Consider the following 17053-nt stretch of genomic DNA (forward strand, 5'->3'; position numbering starts at 1 on the left):
TTGAAAAATCAACTCGGGGTCAATCGAGATCTGCATTTAGTTAATTTTTAAGTGAAAATTTGTCTAACCGAAAGTCGTCTGCGATTAATCCACCGGTTCCGACAATTTTACCCTCATTTCACCCCCTCATATCACCCCCTTTACCCACTAGCGTCACAAAATATTACATTATGTAATCGGCAGATAAAATATTATCTCACAAAATTGATTTCAATAATCGCATGAGACAGGAAAATAGTTTTATCGTCGTGTGTCGTATGATATTTTATTATTAACATCTGACGGTGACAAGAGACGTTTGAACCGCACTTTATCGTACCTAGTACCATAAATATCCATTTTGGTCGTGGGAGGGATAAAATTTCATGTTCGGAGAGCCGATAACCGTAGATTCGCGGTTCATCGTGTCTTTCAATAAAAAAAAATGTCTTTTGACACTAAATTCTTTTTCTGGGTTGGAAGGTCAGGGCTTGGGTCAATGGGATGTTGCCGAGGGGGTGGTGGGAGGTGTGACTTGGGGGAGTGCAATAGTGGGGATGTATAACTGCAGTCGGGGACTGGGCGAGTGCTCAGTCGCTCAGTTGTTGGCTGACTGTCGCATCGTAACGTTCAAATGCGATTAAAATAGATCACGGAATCCCGCGAAATCTCAACTCATGTTTATTTATTCCTCGTCGCAGTTGTTTGGTTGATAAGTGCATCCGGATATTCCGTGTGCTTGTGAAGGACACGGGGTCCCAGTGGCCGAACGGCTAGATCGCGAATGCACCGCGATTCAGGATTCGCGAGAGTCAGTTTGTGAAGAGGAGAGAGCTCTTTGCGGTCTTTTTGGAATTCATTCGAATACTGGTTACACGTGATGATGGTGGTCAACAAGGTCATCATGTCCACGTACAATCCTACACCGAGGAGGAATTTTTTCTCCGGTCTTCATGCTGAGGTAATTAAAAAGATTGTTTTCAGTAGCGAACGGAGACATTTCTCTAATTTTTTCGTCGTGAAAATTGCAGTTTTTTGCGAAATATGATGAGGCAATTTTTTTGCAGTTGTTGTTCGGAAATGGAATTTTTTAAATTTGTCTTGAGGTCGGCGTGACCCTGAAGAATAAAAAAATATTTTCTCATGTGTTTTTGATAGAAATTTTGAAAATAAAACCCTGAAATTTTTCACTTTCAATATTCTACGGAAGTTTGGTCAATTTTCAAAATGGAACTCGCCTATAATTTTGATTTTTTAATTCGCGAATAAAACAAAGTTCTCCAAAATGTATTTTAAAACATTTTTGACAGGAGATTTCAAATTTTTGATGACTCCAGCGGTTCGAAGTTTTAATTTTGGAAAATATTTCATGGAGCTCTGATTGACCCCAAAAATCCAAACCCCTTAAGTCCACAACGAATAAAAAAAAATCCTCAATGTTATTTTTACGAAAGTTCTTCCGACTTGACACAACAATTCTCTCAATCTTATTTTCACTTTTTCGCGTTAAACGAATTCCTGAAACCGCTGGCGCACCGCCAGGTCTTATTCTCGCTGTATTTTTTAAATTTTCTTTTTCGTTACCGGCCGTATCGGGGAACGGGTAAAGGTGTAAAGTGTGTGCCAATTGATTTCTCTGAAGCGTAACCGATTCTGAATGCGCGAAAAACTACATTTTCTGGGAATTTTCAAAAGTTTATTTTGGCTTTCCCCCTCGAGAAAGACATGACCCATAAATTTGATGAATTCAATTCTTAACACCGCCAAATTCTGAACTCCTTTCGGCCATTCTGCAGCCGTCGGCACCTCCCGAGACATCAATTGACATTTCTGACAGAGATTCGAAAAAACTTTTTTTTGGTTTAGAAGTAGAAAATATTTTTTTTTGGGGTCAGCTAATGAAAAAACGCGATGTTTGGAAAATCTCATGTAACGAAAACCGCAACGGAAGGTGCGCAATCAACCGCTGCGCGTGGAGGGGATGTGCTGATCACAGGCGCATGTACCACTCACACTCTCATACGAAAGTGTTCGCACTATCATTACAATGACCTACTGTCAATTTAAATATCTCGATAACTAATGAGAAGCCATCAAAGCAGTCAGTGCAATGATTCCAAGAGATTTCACGACAAATAAATTGATTTTCAACTCATTTATCGACGAAATGGAAGCTCAATTGAATTCCGCTAATGATTGACTTTATTTACATTTCTTTTTGTTTAAATAACAAGTCCTTTCGGCAAAACAAACACAAATCGTTGCTTCGCAGTTAGCGATAAAAAAAAAAGGGATTTTCATATTTTATTAAAAAAAAATTTTAAAAAAATAGGAATTAAAAATTACCACATAAATGAAAGATTCGCTAATGACTAAATTTGCAGGACTATAATGTCGTCAGTGAGAGGCAAAATAATTATTGCCAAATCATTGACCCTTGACTTGTTTCTTTTTCGTCTTTGATGTCGTTAGTTGCCAATTTCTGCGGAATTCGCGGGTGGAAAATCATCCGGTAATTGAATCAGTGACGCAGGGCATATATTAACGCAGATGAATCCCATATTGCCCCGTTATCGCTCCGGCACTCGAAAATCTAGGTCCAGAGACTTTATTAATAGTCAGCACTGTGGAACTAGGAAGAGTTCGAGGCGCTTGAGTAATTATAATTGCAGACGAAAAAGTCGTTTGGAATATTTGATACATTAAGCGTGAAGATACAAACGGTCAACAAAATCGTTATCAATTTTCCTTAACCTATTTTACAAAATGATTATGAATTTCTCTTAATCGATTTTCTTTCTTTCATTCATCGTCGAGAAAATTACAAATAAAAAGGTCATGAAATCGATATCAAATTCACTCTAATAACTTTCGGTACATTAATTATTCCCATTCTTCGAGTTGCGGTTTGAGAGAAAAATGGAAAAATTTTGGTACAAACTGAGTTGAAATTTTTCTTTGGAAAATTTTCGGAGAATTTCCGGGAAATTTATTCGGATAAAATTTTCACTGTCACAACTGGAGTTCTTTCGTTGCTGTACTTTAGCGCTTGTTCTCGCCCTCGGGCCATAATTTTTGCTAATAAAATTGTCTCCGTGACATTTCGAATATGCAGTGACGAAAAAAAAAACGGCGCAAGACCGGATGTCTTTAATCCAGTGTTCGCGCACGAGTCTGGCACACGCGCTCTTTTAATTTCGTTCTGTATGACCCCTGTGATGGATCAATTGGATCACAACAACCACCGGAAACTGCTCAATTTCTTTCAAAATAAATTTTAAAAACCCTCAAAATTGCCGGCTTTTTTCCGCAGCCGAAACAACCACCCCCCTAATTTCTTCCCCTCCTCCAAGACTGCCGGGGTAAAGAGGGTTCAATGGTAGTGTTTTGGATCGGAAATTTCTCCAGCTTTCGAAGGAAAAAAAAATCATTCAATTGCGAGTATCTGTTAACGAAATACCGCTTGATTTGTGGAGAGTGGAGTAAACAATTTTCGCTGATATCGCAAAATTAATTGAATCATTAAATTTTGGTGAACTGCTACCGGAGCCATTCGCGAAAGCTCTCGCTTACGTAATTGTCGGAGTGCAAGACCGCAGTCGTATTTATTGTGTCCGGTTGTGCCATCAGTTGCCAAAATGTGGGGAGAGCAATTAAATTTGGATAATTATTGTTACAATTTTATTTGCCTCTTGCAGGGGTCGGACTATAATATTCTTCTGGAGAATATTTTCCATTCGTTCTGGTGAAACCTGTTTATCCCGATGCAGTTTTTCCAACGAGGGAAAATCCCAAAGTAATTCAATAAAAATCATAAAATCCGTCTTATCTGAAATTACCCTCCCATCCGGGATCTAATCTCGTCACACTCTTGAGGTCTCGTAATGGGCGCACGCGATGTGAAGAAAAACAAAAGTGAATAACTAATGTTTGATGGTTAACTTGATCGTTAGACACGAGAGAACGAGACAAAGTGGATCAAAGGCTGCCGACTTGCACTTAAAACTGATACATACAAACATTAATTTTTTTATTCAACTGTTCTCCTTACTGCTTGACACATACGTCGACACGAGGTCAACACGTCTAGCGTGGAATCTCGGTTAGATATGGAGACGGCTTCGGAAACAATAACAAGCGAATTCTTTTGCGAATGAGGTTTGTGTTCACTGGTCCATATTTCCGGGAATTACCGTCAGAAATGAAGTTGTGAGTAGCGGATATTGTAGGTAGTTTCATAAGCTTCAACGTAAGATAAAAAAAATTTGATTTCGATTGGTAGTTTTTGGTGCATCTGGTAAAACGTAATCACCATTTTTTCACCATTTTTCTTCGTTTCCCAAATTTTTCGCAGTCTTTCTATCGCTGATTGCCTAGGGAATTTTTGGGGGAAATTCGAGTATGACTAGATGGTTTTATCGGGGGTTTCATAAGCTTTCGAATGAGAGATTAGGAATTGAAATCGGGCTAATCGTTCTCGAGATATGCAGTAAACCGTGAAGACCGTTTTATCGGACTTCAGTTGAAAAGTGTGATTTCGTGTTTTTGGTTCTGATTGGTTATCTAAGGTAATGGTGGCAGACTTCGAATATCTGTTCATATGATTTACTTTCAAAAATCATGCGCTTCAAAGGAATACGTCAAAAATATCAAACGGATCACCCGCGGCCGTCTAATCTCCAAAAAACGAAATCTTCTCATCAGTTTAGCCTCTTGAAATCATTCGATAACTGCACGGGATCGATCGATGATCGACCTATATCAATTCCTCGTTTGCCAAAAAGATTCAAAACTATCTTTTTAGTCTTTCCTCCACGAAAAGTGAAACTTATTCACTTTCCCCTTTCAAAATATCAACAAAACCCCTTGAAAAACGTTATTATAATCACTTCCGAAAGATAGCAGCCATCTCAGGCGTCACTAATTACTCAGTACATCCACAATTACTCCTCATCTATAAATAGTCTGAATGATTAACAACTTTCTCCCGGTATTTATCGACTCCGGAAACCAAGAAAAAAAATTATTACGCGCGTCCTTGCACTTCCTGTCTGTCTCTTCGTCCTCCCTCCCCTGGCCTTTGAGACATCCCATGAATCACGTTTTCATTCATCCGGTCGTTCATTCATCCAACCCCCCCCCTCCCTCCGCCCCTCCCCCATCTGTTCCCCGCAATACCGCAATCATTTTATTTCTCGGAAAATTTCACCAATTAAATGTTAAATCGACAATTACGTTCTTCGGCCAGTGGAGAGGGTAAAGGAGGGAGATGGGTTACTTCATTCACAAAAATGGATTCTGCGAATATAATTAACATCGGCGAAGGGCCGCAGGGCTGAGGAATGCCAGCGTGAGTCATCGGGAATTTGAAGGATTCTTTTTTTCTCATTGGTGACTTGCTTTAAGGGGCAACGGGTTACCAGAGGGAGAGGGGGAATTCTGGAGGGGAAGAGGGTCCGGAAAGAAATACCGAAGTTTATTATTCAATTTAGAGTTGAAAAAAAAATTTTTGAAATTGGAATTATCATTTGTTCGGAATTTTTATTCCCTCAAAAAATACTAGACATGAAAAAATTAATTTGCAATAATTTAACGTTCCAAAATTTTTTTTTCCATTTTTTTTCCAAAAATATCGGAAACCACTTTCTTTCCAGTTTCAAATTTATTCAAATTCGATGGATTTAGCACGGGCAGAGAGTAATTCGAAAAATGTTGTACCGGAAGATGAGTCCGCTACAATTTAATACCTCCTTTTCCTCGTTCCTCATCCTGGAGACGAGTTTATGATTCAGCACTGTGGATCTCCGAGAAAAAGAAATAAAATAATCGAGTTTAAAGATGGGTTACGCGAGGGTATCCCGCGTGGATGATTCACTCTCTGGTATGTTCTTATCGTAAATTCATTCTGCACTCAGGCGCGAGCACACACACACACACACGGATTGATAATCAGCCGTTTGACGCGACAGGGAGCGGCCCCTTCACGATTCTGCGGTATTACGCGGGTACTTTGGTGCGCGTAACTGCTCGATACGTGATTGTAATTGATGATAAGAACAACAACAAAGAGAATGGTGACGACTCTACCCAGCGAATGACAGAATTCAAAGTCTTATTTCATTCTGGAATTTTAAATTCACGAAGTCCCCCGGCCGGGATGACCAATCAGGATTCCACTGACGCCATTTTGTGGGGGATTTCAGATCCTCCATTTTGTTAAAAAAATCGTCGAAATCGGTTGGAAAGTTTTTGAGATGTTGACGAAAATCTGAGGCTCCATTTTTTTGATCGAATTTGCTGATTATGTCGAGTGATCAGTCCTTATCGCTTAATTATCATCTCGCAATTCGATAGAAATGAACTCAGCACGTGATGACTTCATCGAAAATTGAAACGGACAATTGCGGCGGATATAACTTCATTATTCGCGCGTAGAAAAATTTTTGTCTACTGAAGATTACTCAGAAATCTTCAGAAAAATTATCGGAAGATCTTCTGGGGATCTTCGTGATGACCGAGTAGATTCTGTGAAAGATTTGAAGACGATTTTTTCGTAGAAATCAGTTCCGAAGAGTTTTTGAAAAATATTTTCCAAAATAAAATTCAAAACATCTTCGGAAGAATCAATTGTCTTCAGAAAATCTTCGAGGGAATCTCTTCCGATCATGAGACAGATCTTCCAAAGATCTTTTGATGATTTTTGTGACGATTTTTGAAAGATCTTCAGGAGAAAAAAATTTTCTACGTCAGTGGCTTCAGCACAAAAACATCTCAATAAAAATATTTTTTTCGTTTTTGGGAAGATCATCGAAGAGTCTTCGGAAGATCTTTGAAAGTTTTTCTTTTGTTGAAATCATCGAACTTTTAATTTCAATTTAATCCATCGAGATTTTCATAAAATAATATTAACGTTTAAATCGATTTTTAATCAAAAATCAATTATCACCTATTTTTATACTCTGTGACCTTTCGCGATATCAATTTTGTTTAATAGTTTTACGCTTTGTAACGTGTTCAACAAATGAATATTCGATAATACAAATAACTTCCGCTAAATTATCCCCAAACAACAATTTTTAAATATTCTCACTGCCCCATAAATTCTAAAAAAAGAGAAAATCGTTTAGAGCATTCGAAAAAAAAATATTTTCCACCAGTTGATTCATAAATTATTTACCTCATTGATATTTCGCAATGTTTAAACTTTCTACTCCACATTACCATAAACAGAGAATTATTTCCGAATGACTCGACGATTATTTCCAAGTAGAACCAATCGTTCGTGCCGTGAACTTGGTCAGGGAAAAAGTCGGAACGAGAGATGAAAAATAAAGAATTGAATACAACGACGTAAGCAGGAGTGAGATGGGTGGGGTGTCTCCAGGGTACACGCGAGAGACGAGTGTGAGTCATTCCACCGTCGGATGACGATGAGACACCGCTAGTTTGTTTAATTCATTGAAATTATTTCTGTCTTAAGAAAAAAAAAAAAAAACACAACAACTAGTCATCGCGCCAAGTCACATTATCAGTCATGATAACATAACTTTGAGTGCAACTCATTACACAATAGCAAACAAACAATTTACAAACAATAATAATGAACAATAATTTTTAAATTCCTGGGTTTTTAGTTTGTTAATGGGTTAATAATATTTCTACGCGGGGGGGGGGGGGTTTCACCCCCATTACCGCAAAAAAACCCAAACTCTTCATCACGATTTTTTTACGAAATGGCCCATTGTGCCCCTCCATTTACGAGAAAACAGCGAATTTGTTTGATTCGATACGAATAATGTTCTGCCTTCTGGAAGAAATAAATGATAAATCATTCCTGTTGACTCACGCTTGATTATCACGATGATATTCACGTTTCGTGCAACGAATTACGAAATAATAATTGAACAGTGATCATCAATCAATCGACCAATAAAAATTAATCACTTTCTCTCATTTTTTATTCAAATTCCGCGATTTTCGCGGTAAATCGGCCGCACCGGAAGTGGAAAAATAAATGAAAACGTAATTGTCATTGCAAATTTCTCTTATGTCAATAGTAACCCCTCTTCCCTCCCCCCCACCCCCTAGATAATAAATTTTATTAATTTCATTATTTTAGGCTTCTGCGTAATTACCAAAAATCGGAACAAAAAATCGTTCAAATTACCGAATGCGTCCACATTATCAATCACGATAACATCGGCTTCCGGCCAACTAATTATACAATAACATACAAACAATCATTATCGATCGATCAATCGATTACTGTCATTTTTTTCAACCCATTTTGCTCTCTTATTCATCAACTCAAGATGGAAAAATTATTTTTCCGCGAAAAGTTCTTCGGAAACCAATCAAATTATGTAATCAATCCATAATTTTCATTTCATCTCACCTAACCCCCCTCCCCCTCACCCCCAATCGCGCCGGCCCCCACCCATCGCGAAATGACGATTTCCTAAAAATAGAATTTCGATCAGAACCGCACATCCCCAGGTGATTGATTAATTATTCTCATTAGTTCGGAAAAATCGAAACTTAACGACAGAAAATCGTTATCAGATAAGCTTCATGTATGAGAAGAGTCATCACATCCCATGATTCCACTTCCGGTCCCACTTGAACTCAGCACCTACAGTCGTTACAAATTTTCTCACTTTTTTCACTGGTGCGATAAAAAAAAAACTGAATGAATCATCACTCGCGGAGGAATTTATTCCCTCGATCACAGCTGATTCCACCGTCAGTCGGCCGACGTTTCTCGTCGCGATCGCACGTATTCCCTACCCAGTGGTCGGAACGCACCGGTACGAGGAAAAATCTTGAGTAATTATGTGCGAATGGAAAAAAGTCTGTTTGTTGTCAAATAATTGTTAGTTGTTCGATTAATTAATCGGCTAATTGGAGGATTTTTATGGTGAAAGTGACGGAAGTGGCCCCGGAATTCGCGGAGTTCCGGTGGAAGTGATTGGAACTGTTTATTTATTCATTGAATTTTTTCCCGGGCGGAAAAACGATTCATCGATCCATTGGGAAAGCGATTTTTTATCGCTGCGAGTTATCGAGATTTTTTGGAGTACTGGATGAATGAAGGAGATGGAGGGGGCCGCCCACGGGCGCCGGGTGCACGGGCTCAGGCGGGAATTTTTTAAACCCGTAAGTTATTTTTATGAATTAAGAAAATGAGAAGAAATTAATTGCTTGGGATTTTCCCGGAAAAATGTCGCGACAAACATTTTCCGGAAGGAATCGACGACGAATATTTCAAAAAGATTTGCGGTTTGTTCCTGTACGATTTTGGGGTACGGGTGGGGGATTTGAGAATTTGGATTTTGGTTTTTTTCGACGGAAATGGGGTTTTTGGTGGAGGTGAATGATTTGTTAGCGACGAGTGCTGCTGTCGCGAAAACAGGCACCTTCGGCTCATCTCCTCGTTCCCTTTCATTGCATACCAACCGAACGGCATTCCACATTGTCCGTTCCAAAGGCCAACGCGTTTCATTCTCAATTGAAACGAAAATCAAAGTGTTACAATAATTTTCGGAATTAAAAAACATTTTTTTGTCGAACTTTCCTGTATTTTAATTTTTTTTGAGGGGGAAAAAAGGAAAATTTAGACGAGGAGATTTACTACGAGTTTCAATGATTGAACCATTTTAACAAAATTAACAATTACTAATTATAATAGTAATTACTAATGAGTGAGCGTCAATTGATAATTATTTGAGAATTTATTAATTATTTAATTTCTCCCTTTGAAGATTTATTTCTAATTTTTCTTTCAAGGAAAAAATAATCAAATCAAAGGAAATTATTGTTTCCTTGAAAAGAAGAATTACATTTACAATAAAATAATTCCATCAAAGAAAATTATTTTTCCTTGAAAATAATTCCTCAACAGATTGTTTACAATTAAATCGAAATCTTCAACTAAAAAAGATCTTGCACAAACCAAAAATATTGGAAAAAACCGAAAAATAAAAAATAAAAATCCAATTTTCGAAATTATAAATAATCATTCAACACAATCGTTTCCATTCACGTTTTTTCCCCCTATCCCCCTCCCAAAAATCATCCCCAGTAATTTTAATGTGCGCAGAATGTTCTCCATTTATTTGGGACCCACTCGGTAAGGCTCACACCTTGACGCGAAGCTACACCAATTTTCGAGATTTTTTTAAATTCATCATGATAATGACTTCGCACTTCCCCCACTCCTCCGCACCCCACCTATTACCTAATACTAACTTGCGTATCTCACCGCCACGTGGAGTGAGGCGCGCGCATCGCCCCACAGTCGAAAAAAAAAATAAAAATAAGATAAAAAGAGCGAGTAAACGACGACGAAACACGCGCCCAGTGTTTTCAGTGCGGCTTTGGAAGTCGGATTGATTTTATCGCGTTATTAACCAATACACAGCCATTCACGCAACAAATTCGCGTGTCTTCACGGTGAGATGTGAAACCTAACCTCACAACGAGGACAATGATTTTTTTATTATACGAAAAATCACGTTTTTTGCGACTGCGGGGAAAAACGCTTTGGACTTAGAGAGTCGTTTCGAGGGCATGCGGGGGATCCCGGACGCATAAAGGGACCCGGGGACGGCATCCGGATGTGTGTCAAGGTCTCATGGGGACGGAGGCATTGGACAGTGACAGTTGGAAATTGAAAAAAAATTTTTTTTTTTTATTTTTGGGGCTCCGAGGACCGGAAAAATTTGCGGCCGAGGGGCGGAGGGGGTAAAAAATTATCCCCCACGAGCCTATGGTAATGAAAATAATTTTGTTGTCATTGATTTTTGAAAATAGATTTTCAGGTGGATTTTCTGAAAATTTTTTGCAATTTTTTTTTGGTAATTTTACGTTGAACTTGAATTTTTGATGTTTTCTTTCATAAAATTCGTGATGAATGAAGGGGACGGGATAAACAAAGCCAGGAGTTCCCAGAGGAAATATCCCTAACTCTCTGATGACTCAACTGGGGGAACCCTGAAAACAACTCAATAGTTTTCGAGGCATTTAAATTTTTGTACGTAAACAGAAGATAAATTTCATTTTACGATCGAATTTTCGGAATATTTTTAATTTCTCAACCCCCGACTGAAAATAAAGGCCGTCTGTTTACCCTACGCGGGCAGGTTCTCATGACGTAAAAAATAACTGACATTTCTCATTAATTTTACGATTTTTTTTACAACCTTTTATTACTCGTAAAAGAGGGACCGGTGGTGCAATCGTAAATCGTAAAGAGTCGATTGTGTGTAATATTTTTGTTCATTTCAATTCTCCATAAAATGGTGATGGTTTTCCCTAGGACCACATGCCCTTGGAATAACTTCACAATTTATTATTTACTCAATCAATTTTTAAGAAACTGTAAACGCGGATTTATGTTTATGAGTAATCTTATTACACAATAGGAGAAAATGACAAATATTCTTCATCAGGAATTTAATTATCTACAAATAAAGAGCTCGATTTTTTTTTCTATTTATTTTTGTTAAAAATTTACTTTAACGTCTTCCCCTAGAACCACACACTCTGCAAGTGATTCTTCATGCTGTGCAAAATTATGCATTTCAATGGAGGAAAAAATTCCCATTTCTTTTTGTCCTCAGTTCAAATAATTTTGTCACCTTATTTGTTAACAAATAGTCTCCAGAAAGATCGATCCCCGGGTGTAGTATAATTTATGCGGCATTTCAACCTGCGTCACGTGTAGTCCCTCTCTCTCTCGCCTCATTTTGTGATGAATGTCAATGAGAAAAAAAATGTTCGTGAGATTGTACTCCGGCAAATGATTTTTTATTCCAAGGGAAGGGGTCGTGTGTGGGCGAGAGACACGTCTGACTGCTTATGACGTGCTCATTCCCTCCAATGAGATATCGGAAATTTTTTATTGGACTACTTTTCGCGGAGATTAGTGATTAATGATTTTTCAAAGAAGATCAACAAAATGGGCTCGGAAGGAATGAATTTGTTAGAAAAGTTTATGAGGTATTATTCTGTATTTTTTAAAGAGGTTTTTGAAAAAAAATTCCAATTTCTAGAAATAATTTGCAGCAAAATCCTGTCCTCTTGATTATTGCTAATTTTTTTTCAGAAAATTTATGGGGCAAAGTGGGGGAATGAGGGATGGAATTTCCTGGGGAATCAATGAACTTGATTTCTTATCATATTTTTAGAATTTGATAAGAGTAGAAATATTTTTTTCTCCTTTTTTTTCATTATTTTAGTGAGGATTTCACATGCGACCGTTGACCCACTTTTCAGACGTACGCGCTAATTAATCTAGTGTTTAAAAAAAACACCGGACGAGATGGATTTATGAATATTACCGCACGTCGGCACATTAGCCATCAGTCTTTCGTGCGTCAGAGTAATTAAATCAATTGACGAAATAAAAACAGAAACATAGAGGAAAAATTGTGTGAGAAAATGATCCACATTTTTTTCAACGGTTGAAAAATTAATGAGGAGGTCCTGGCTATACGTTTTCCTCAATTATCGATAAATTACCAAATATGTGAATGAGAATTACACACCACCATTTACATGATAATCCATCCAAGGGCCAGGCTCATTAGCCAATGGATCCCATGATTTTCCATATTTTTCTTTTATCATTAAATAATGTTAATCATATCTTGATAATTAGATCGCTGACATGAATACGCCATTCATGCATTCAATTAGTTGATGGTCTTCGGACCCAACCTTGTTATGATTTAATTAGTTCAACTAATTAATTTATTCATTTCAGATGTCAGAATTTCCCGCTGATACGGAGAACGGGGATATGCAGGCCGTTATGGAGAATTTTCAGAAGAAAAATAATTTGGTCAGTGGGAGGTCGCATCACCTTCCGCAAGTCACCAGTTCTTCACAGGTAAAAAAGTCAAAAGGACAATCCTGAGAGCCCCTCAAAAGGTCCCAACAATTCTCCTATAATTTTCCCTAAAAAATCATGATAAAATTTTCAACTCTGAAAATCCCCAAAGAAAATTTTGGAACATTGAATAAAAAATATGGGCCCTCAATTTGGGAACGCTAAATCCCCAAAAGACCCCAGAAGTTCCCTCTCTCCCCCAATTCGTCGGAAATCCTCTCCGATTTTTCCCAAAAACACTGACCGCCATGGGAATCGTATTTTCTTCCCACAAGATTCGATTATCAATTAATCTTATCGGTCGCCATAAATCACTCAAAAACCGATACCAAACTGTTATCACCTCACACATGTTCGAGTTTCCGGGAATTCCCGCTGTTATCCCGTCCGGTTGTCTCGCTCCCGCAAAACGTCAAACAATAGAAAGAGGAATTTTCAAGAATTTATCACGAATGAAATTCCAAAAAATAAAATTCAATACAGCTAGTCTGTACTCGAAAGTGTGACATAACATCCAAAAATATCTATACGTCATCGTTCGCCGTTGAGTTTTGTCACCTGAATGACTCGTCGCCGGGGAATTCCCCGGAATCCATTAATTTTATTCACATAGACGAAATTCGGATGTTTTTCTTCATTAATTGGGAACAGAATGAACACATCAATTTGTCTCGCCTTATCAATTGTTGATTTATCTCACGAACGAACGATTCTACGAAAAAATGTGGCAAAACAGTTTTCGTAGGAAATTAACTCAGCTGCAAAAAAGCTTATGTCACATTTTTTCCTGGGACCACTCGTTATCGAGATAAATCGACAATTAGTCTTACCCAACTCGAGAGAACTGGGGCCTAGGTAATTGATAATGTCGTCTGATAAAAGCTAGAGAAATTTATTAATAAAAATCCCTAGACACGAGTCATTGTACCCCACGATCGAACGTGAATCATCAGATCGGAAATTTAATATCCCGACTGCTCCAATAATTTATACGGGGTAAAATGGGCGTTTCGAATTCCTGAGAAATCGATGATTTTCTCGGACCAGTTGAATCCAATCACGTTGTCCTCCACCTTGAGAAGCCCTGGCGCATCATCAACTCGTCTGGCACTTGCCAAAACTCCCCCACCAACCACCTCGTGACTCAGAGTTCCTCGACAATTTGAAAATAGCCCAAAAATTGAACTAAAAAAATGCAGCATCCATGTTAACCAATAGAAAGACCCCAAACATCTAAATTCACTTCATCCAACTCTATTTTTTCCCCCAGTTGCTGAATCAGAGTCAGAGTAGCAGTAGCACAAGCAGTACAACAACAAGCAGTAGAGTGGCTAAATCCTCCCAGAGGATTTTAACATCATCATCTTCGAGTGAAATGAAAGCAAGCTCCATGAAGAGTGATCTCACTGAACTCAAGAGAGGAATTTCGGAAATGAAAAATATTTCTACTAAGTTTTCAAGGCTGAGGAATAGTATGGAGAATCTTGTGGACAGGTAAATCATTTTTATCAATTAATATTTTTTTTTACTTCTGAATGAAATCATTGCAATCGTGGAAAATTAGGTTTTCAATTTTCTGTAGGTTTTCCTCGAAATTTCCAGGTTTCATCGAACTAACGCATTCCGACCCATCCCTCCCCCCCAAAACCCTCCTAATTCCAAAATTAAAAAAAGTCAAACTGAAGTATCCGACATAGTCGACGATTTCTCCACGAAAAAATCGAAAAATTTAATAATAATAATTATTAATAATATTATCTTGACCCGTTTGCTATCAGAGAAGGCAGTGTCACCGAGGAGGATGACTTGCCGGAGCCCCTGGTGACATTTCCAGACCCGGACACACCCCCACCAGTCTCCGGGCCAGGAACCCTGACAGTCGGCTCACCCACACAACTCGGGACATTGAATCCCCTGAACAATCTCCACAGCATAACACCGACGATAAACATGTCAACAATCGGTCTGACCGGTGGCCAGGAGACCATGAAATTCGAACAGAAGAAGATGACGAGTGCATCCAAGACCAAGGTGAATTGACATTCAAGTATTAACACATCAGTCAGAGGAAAAAATTCGGTCGAGTGACGAGTGATCGGTATTTTTTTTTTGTACTCCGGTCAAGGTCGACGTCTGGCCTGGCATCGACTGCCAACATTTTGCTTATAATTCAGATCGACATTGATGAAGTGGAGGGAGTCGATCAATTAAAGCGAAAAGTCAAAATTTAAGCTCAGATTTGTGAGGTCTGATTGGGACTTTTGAATGCCTCAGGACAAGAGTGAGAAGGGCCTTCGAAAGTCTTGAGTTAAGACTCCTTAAGATTAAGAAGGACTTTTCGAACTCTCAAGAGAAATCAACGAGAGATGAACCAGAAATAATTAAGAAATAAATGGATTGTCAATCAGTAAATTGATCAAATTTTTTTTCAGGTTGTAACTGATGGATTTAGTGCAGAAAAGGCAACAGCCAACAGTGCAGAGATGCGTGCACTGCAGGCTGGTGATGTTTCCTATAAAGAGGAGAGTGCAGCGACTGCTGCACACGCACGAGTCGAGGTAGATGGAGTTTCAGCGGAGAAAAGCGTAGCTGCAGCACGAGTAAGTATAGAACATGTGAATAAGTTTATAAAAAAGTCTCTTTGGACGAACTGAAGAAGAAATCCGGGAACTATAAAGAAAACGACTAACTATGGAGCTAGTGACATTTTCACATTTTTTTGACCCCTCGGACATCCGCGGATGGCAACTGATCATTAAATAATTAACAGCGGTTTCCAAGTAGAATTTAAAAATCACAAAATGGGGTGTTATACACAAGTCCTCGTTTCTGAGGGAAAAATCCGCGAGTCCATTGTAACCCACCGTCCTCTAGTATCATTACGATTATTAAGAAAATTTGAAATGCGGAAAAGTGCGGCAATTCCCAGGGACGCACGGAAAACGCAAATGGAAAAATCAATGAACACGTGTGAGTCACGTCTGGGTTGCGACGGGCAACCCCGATCCTCCTCGGTCGATGAGAAAATAACACCCCCCCCCCCCCCCCACTCACTCAAATACCATAGAACAACCCTCTAGACTGCAGTCTAACATTTACCTCCAATGGCGACAGTTCAATCGCAATCATGGGCTCCAGGTTTACTCGAATACCCCGAGGAGTACTCCCAGATATCACGAACCACCCTAAACCATCATCAAGACCATTAACTCCGTATGAGACAACTGATATGGTTCGTAATTTAATGGCATCTTTTTTAAATTCTTCTTTCCCATCAATCAATATGAATTTTTCATTTTCAAAATTGTTTGTCTGGAACCAAACCTTTGAAGAGTAATTTTAATTTTTGCGAAATGTTCTCCATTCATTTGTGCCCCATTCGATGAGGTCCATGGATTAGTGTTAAATTACACCGATTTTCGCGATATTTTTTTCCCCACATTTACCGGGATTTGACGCCTCCTCTCGTTAAATATAACCGCGGGTGTGAAGTGGGGAGGTCCCCGGATGACTCCACCACTCATCACCCAATTCGCGAATATTCAGTCCTGGCAGCCACCGACACATGTCCCGTTCTCCCCCTCCCAATCGGTCCATTTAAATCGTTTTAAAATCACAAACATTGAGTCAGTAGCAATGAGTCCGCCCTGGCCAGTGAAGAAGCGTCTCCAGGACAATTTTCCCCCCTCGAGGGGGCGTTTGGTAAATTTTGATAATCTGGGTGTCATCCGGGTTGACCCGCATCGCCCTAAACCGCGAATTTCGTTCGAAAAAACATCTAAATTGTTGAAATTCTCATCCACATGACGTTCATCACTTAATTTTAGAGCTTTCGTTTATTTTCTGAGGTGAATACGTCACAACTGTCCGCGTTGATGTCCCCCTATTCCCTGAAGACAAGTAATAATTGTTCTGATGCATTAAAGATTATTAATATTTTTTTTCAAGCGACCCAGGGGTCACGTGTTTCGCCGCTTATCTCATTAAAAATATTAATTAATAATAGTGATGATTTCCAGGAGCAGAGGAGTCTAAAAACTGGTGATTTATCTCATCAAGAGAGCAATAATGTCGCGGCAACGAGCATGAAACTACAAAGTGACTCTTTCAGTTCAGAAAAGGTAATTGATAAATGAAAAAACTAAAAAAATACATTAAATACTCAGAAAATTGAAGAATAAA

General features: G+C 38.7%; 1 protein-coding gene across 8 annotated transcripts in view; it reads left to right on the top strand.

Annotated features, from left to right (window-relative positions):
* Positions 1-17053, top strand: part of Sarm (Sterile alpha and Armadillo motif) — a 33818-nt gene that overhangs the window by 12484 nt on the left and 4281 nt on the right. For 3 of the 8 annotated variants that reach the window (XR_010299647.1, XM_064128399.1, XM_064128400.1), the window contains exons 2-6: positions 12746-12871; positions 14142-14365; positions 14650-14902; positions 15304-15471; positions 16891-16992. Coding sequence is in view for 7 of the 8 variants with exons in the window: in XM_064128399.1 (XP_063984469.1) it covers positions 12746-12871; positions 14142-14365; positions 14650-14902; positions 15304-15471; positions 16891-16992 (873 nt within the window). In the remaining variant the exon portion in view is untranslated. Of the gene's footprint in view, positions 1-582; positions 941-8708; positions 9136-9927; positions 10751-10916; positions 11012-12745; positions 12872-14141; positions 14366-14649; positions 14903-15303; positions 15472-16159; positions 16574-16890; positions 16993-17053 lie in introns of those variants that run through there. The other 5 variants (XM_064128401.1, XM_064128402.1, XM_064128403.1 and 2 more) reach the window with 5 other exon arrangements.

This window comes from Diachasmimorpha longicaudata, chromosome 9 (genome assembly GCF_034640455.1).
Source record: "Diachasmimorpha longicaudata isolate KC_UGA_2023 chromosome 9, iyDiaLong2, whole genome shotgun sequence".
Classification (NCBI taxonomy): Eukaryota; Metazoa; Arthropoda; class Insecta; order Hymenoptera; family Braconidae; genus Diachasmimorpha; species Diachasmimorpha longicaudata.